Below are 5,334 nucleotides of genomic sequence, written 5' to 3'. Positions count from 1 at the left end.
TAATAAGAAAAATAAATAAATAAATAAATGCTCTTTCCCCTTTTGTGCTCCTTTAAAAGAAAACAAACGTCTAGCTTATCTGATCAAAACATGCTATTCAGGCAGTATATTGAAGGGGAATTTAATGCGGATTTATTAAAGATAAACAAAAAGATGCAAAAGGTTAATTTCCAGATGACTGTAGGCAGATTTCGTGGGCAGACCAACTAGTGGCAGCCAGGCCTGATGAATTAGCTGAAAGTGGCTTTGTAAAAACAAGGAAGACTAAGTGAGTCAGGCAGGGCAGAAATTAAATAAATTAATTCTTAAAAATGACACTTATGAAACTAAATGAAACCTAATGTAGGAACAAGTATTAGCCATAGATGTATTACACAACCAGCATTTAGAGAAAGAAAATCCATGTCCCATAAGATGCAGGCTGATGAGCTTAATGGAACTCAGGTGAGCAGGGTGAAGTGAGGTGAGCTGGAAATCACAACCACCACAGTTAGGAGAGGACAGAGTAACACACAGGAGGTTGAAAGAATGGAAAACAAACAGGGAAACAAAGCCTGTCCTTATCTACACATCTTACCAGTTGGTGGTGGTAATACACCCCTGCAACGTTGTTTAACAACTGCCAACAAAGACTTAGAAAGAGTTAAGACAAGAGTTAAAGTCAGACTGACTTTTACTGACTGGAAAGAGCTCAGAGAAGAGATAGGATGCATGATGGATGCTGAATTGGCCGTCATTAGGGGGCACCAAAGTGCAAAAATCTGTCCGAAAAAAGTACATGGTGGATTTATTAATGTATTGCTAACAGCAGAAGCTAATTGTATATCTTTGTGGTGTCAACCACTAAGCTAAAAGTAGTCAAATTTATTTAAATAGCCCATTTAAAAACAGAAAGCTAAAAGTATTACAAGCATTTCCGTCACTTGTCTCTGCATTATCTGCAAAATCTATCAAATTTTTTTTTTAAAAATTAGTGGACTTGGAGGTTTAAAATAGATTTTAAATGAGTTCATGCAATACCACATAGAAGACAGAACTTCTGTCCATCATGTGGTCTAACACTGATAACTTGATAAATGGCTGCAGGTAGATGCCATCCATCACAGACTCAGTCTGCTGGCCTGAGAGCTGTGTCCTGGCCTGACCCGAGGCTCCCTGCCTGCTACTGACGTCCTGCCCAGCTAGCCGTGGTGCCTGGTTCTGCCTGTCGTTAACCTCCATCATCATCTTCATCAGGGCTGCTCGGTGCCAACAGGAAACAGAGGCTGCTGCAGGAAACAGGAGCTCTGTATGAGGGCAAACACTGGACTTCACCGTAAACAATGGAAGCAAAGACTGGTGCCAGCAGCAGGCAGAGACACTCTGGCTGTAGCACAATAACATGTATTGAACACATCCCATTGATGCTTGAGGGCATTCACTTCTACACATACAGTAGTTAAATTCACATTATTTTAACGTAATGCTTGTTCTAAACAGCTGTTTTCAAGAGTGTATTGTAAATCATGACTTTATTTTTAACATTCATATTAAATATTGATGCTCTAAAATTGTTTAGTCAGTATGACTTTTTACACACACACACACACACACAGACAGACACAAACATACTGAATGTGTGGTTTGTACTGACTGTGAGGTCTTTCAATTGACACAATGCGTTCCCTAGCCCCTTGCCATAAATGTAAGTAATTACCCCCAATCAGTCACCTCTTACTGCTTTAAATTTATCCTAAAACACAGTCCCAATCCTGTTCTAACAAAGCTATGATAAAATTTTTTTTACTTATAACTTTACCCTATATCTTAATCCTAAACCTAAGCACTTTCATGCTCTCATTGCCTCATCCTAAAACTAGCAGCCTTATGAATCTCAACCCCCTCTTGCGTAAAGTTGACCTCAGGCAACACACTGAATTCTGTTCTTATCTTCATAATTCAAAGATAAATTTGATGTTGGTGTAAACTGCATCTTGATTAAAAAAATAAAAAAAATATAATCAAGTAATTTAATAATTAATAATTAATTTAATTGTGTGCCAACCATGACACTTTCATTCAAGCACATTCAAGACCTCCCTCTTCTTCCTCTTCTGCTTCTTTATTGCCGATGGTTTGCATCTGCGCAGGTTTCATGTCCTTATCCCAGCTTTTGGTGTATTTCTGTGGCAGCATTGCGTGCCACGTACAAGCCTGACATTACAGTGTAATACAGGAATTGTGTTTCTGGAAAAGCTTCCATCTGTGCAAACGTAATCATTTCACCTCTGTGTGGATGTGCCCTGATTCAGAATTTAATAATAATAAAAAAAAATATGAATACGCAAATCTAATAATTTTCATATTAATATTAAGTATTATTGAAGTATTCTTTGTTTTTGTAAACTACACTAGTTTTTGTGACTGTCTCTAAGAGGTTAAGTGGCATAAAAATGCAGAAATTAGTTTTTTTTTTTTTTTAAATGTAATTTTCCTGTATGAGAACTCCCAGTACCTCCATTAAATAGGTGTCCATCCAGGTTTGTACCCCCATTTTTGAACATAATCCAGCTCCCATGATCAGATTATTCACTTTTAATATAAACAGCAACAATAGACAATACTACAATATAAGAAGGAACCATTCATCATAGTTATAGAAGGAAAGTTCTGTAGAATTTACTATTCAGGGAATTTTAAATACATAATCACTTCTGCAAGATGTAAGTATCTGGCAATCGGAGCAGAAATGTCCACACAGATCCACTTCTGGGGAAACCTTTCATCTGTCGCCGAGGCTTCCAGTTCTTCCCATCAACTATGTATTCTAGCGTCATGCTTCTGTTGAGAGTGAACACAGAGTCACCTCTCACCACAGACGTGAACAGGGAACCTTTGCTGTTGGCGAAGTGTCCTGGCAGGGATGACCACTGACCAGAACTGAGATTGTAACAGTCCATCAAACATCTAAGGAAATCATCAGATGGGCCGTTTCTCATGATGTAGAGGTTGTCTTTGTGGCCGACCATGCAGTGACCGTAGCTCTGATGTCTGATCAGTGTGGTAATGAGCTGCCATTCGTCTTTACCTGAGACATATTCATAGATTTCTGTGGTCTCCATTGGCCTCCACAAACACACAAATATCCTGCTCATGATTTTGCTGCAAGCCACTCCTGCTGCTGGCCGTGGTAAGTGAGCAGCAAACATCCACTTCCCGGTCTTTGTGTTGTATATTTCCACAGATGACATGACCGTTCTCTCATACTCTCCTCCAATGGCATAAAGACAACCATCCACACCCACAAGGCTTAAATTATAGCGCAGCTGTGCAGGACTGGAAATCCTGGTCCAACTGTTGTTTTCAACACTGTAGCAAAAACAAGACTCCACAACTTGTTTATGGATGCCTTGAACTCCACCAACAATATAGAGTTTGTTGTCTAAAACAGTTACTCCAGCCATGGAGGTGCTGGCCTCCAGTGGAAGATCTGCTAGTATTCTCCAATTATTGCCAGTTTCATCCAGGTAGCAGACTGTTCTGGAGGCAGCATGTACACTTTTATCCTCACAGCACGTCACATGGGCCCCCACAGCCACAAACACACTTGGTGCCAAAGACTCTATGTAAGAGATCAGGTCTGATGGTAAGGTTTTTCTTACCTCAGCCTCCAGGTCACTGAACATGTCTCGAATGAAGAGCGCAGCAGCATGGTAAAGATCCATGAGGCCGAATGTTGCAGCAGTGTGATACATCAGCAAACAGTTGTCAGTGTCAATTAGGTCAATAAGATGCTTTGTGAGCTGTGTCACCTGTAAGAAAGCAGCACATTCGATGGCTTCAACAATGTCATCTTCATCCAGCACTGGCATCTCACCCCGTAAAACAGCTAAGGCGATAAGGAAGCCTCGAGCTCGCAGACACTGGAGGTGGATTTTCTCTTGATGACATTCTTTCATTCCAGAGCGGTACAGAGCTTGAAAATAGTCACAGCTTTGAACAAGCAGCATCTTCTCTTCAGAGAAATGTGTGTCTCCAACCACAATCGTTAATTTGGCTGAGACCAGACCAGAGGTAGCGCATGGCTGGTACATATCGCCATCCTTACCATTGCTGTCTTCTGATTCATCACGGTTCAATGACATTATGTTTACTAGAAAGCAATGCTTGAAAAGATAAATACGACACAAGAGGCTGAAGTATTTCCAGAACTCCTGAAGTGGAGCACAGACTGAAGCTGCCTTGCTCTTGAGCTCAGTTTTTGTCACAGCTTTTAAAATAGAAACAGCTAAACATAGCTTGAGAGCAAATGGTAGGAGTCACTTTCATATTGTGAACTTCAATGAACCAAGCAATGTGACGGTGATGTATTATATTTCTAAATAATGACCGGTCCAATCAAAATACAACAGCTTATGGTTCTTGGAGATATGGTACATCAGAGGTGACACATACGAGACACAACAATGTGTTTATTACCTTACATCGATTCAGCAGACACTTTTGTCCAAAGTCACTTACAGTGATGAGTACTGAAGATTGCACCACTTTGGACTTGGCTTTTAAATAAAGGGAGCTGACACATCTGCTGCTGGTGTTTATTAGGACTAAGCACTGCATAGCTTAGTAGGAGGAGACCCAGAGAAGACCAGAGAGCCACTAGACCAGCCACGTTTGTGGATCCATCCATCCATCCATCCATCCATTTTCTGCCGCTTATCTGGAGTTGGGGGCAGCTACCTAAGCAGGGAAACCCAGGCTTCCCTCTCCCCGGCCACATTCACCAGCTCATTCGGAGGGATCCCGAGGCGTTCCCAGGCCAGCCAAGAGATGTAGTCCGTCCAGCGTGTCCTAGGTCTTCCCCGGGGCCACTTTTCAGTGGGACATGCCCGGAACACCTCACCAGGGAGGCGTCCAGGAGGCATCCTAACCAGATGCCCGAGCCACCTCATCTGGCTCTTCTCGATGTGGAGAAGCAGCGGCTCTACTCTGAGCCCCTCCCGGATCACCGAGCTTCTCACCCTATCCCAACGGGAGAGCCCGGCCACCCTGCAGAGAAAAAAACATATTTCGGCCCCTTGTATTCGCGATCTTATTCTTTCGGTCACTACCCACAGCTCATGACCATAGGTGAGGGTAGGAACGTAGATCGACCGGTAAATCGAGAGCTTTGCCTTTTGGCTCAGCTCCTTCTTCAGCACGACAGACCGATGCAGAGGCTGCATCACTGTGGACGCCGCACCGATCCGCCTGTTGATCTCCTGCTCCATCCTTCCTCACTCGTGAACAAGACCCCGAGATACGTGAACTCCTCCACTTGGGGCAGGACCCTATTGCAGACCCAGAGAGAGCACT

General features: G+C 42.6%; 1 protein-coding gene across 1 annotated transcript; it reads right to left on the bottom strand.

Annotated features, from left to right (window-relative positions):
* Window positions 1-2,687: 2,687 nt before the first annotated feature.
* On the bottom strand, window positions 2,688-4,183 carry LOC121647534 (kelch repeat and BTB domain-containing protein 13). The gene has a single exon (XM_041997055.1). The coding sequence runs from the start codon at window positions 4,122-4,124 to the stop codon at window positions 2,688-2,690; it is 1,437 nt and encodes a 478-aa protein (XP_041852989.1). The 5' UTR covers window positions 4,125-4,183.
* Window positions 4,184-5,334: the final 1,151 nt, after the last annotated feature.

The sequence above is a fragment of the Melanotaenia boesemani genome, chromosome 10 (assembly GCF_017639745.1).
Source record: "Melanotaenia boesemani isolate fMelBoe1 chromosome 10, fMelBoe1.pri, whole genome shotgun sequence".
NCBI lineage: Eukaryota > Metazoa > Chordata > Actinopteri > Atheriniformes > Melanotaeniidae > Melanotaenia > Melanotaenia boesemani.
Note: the sequence above shows the minus strand (reverse complement) of the source record. Positions and strands in the feature narration are given on the sequence as shown.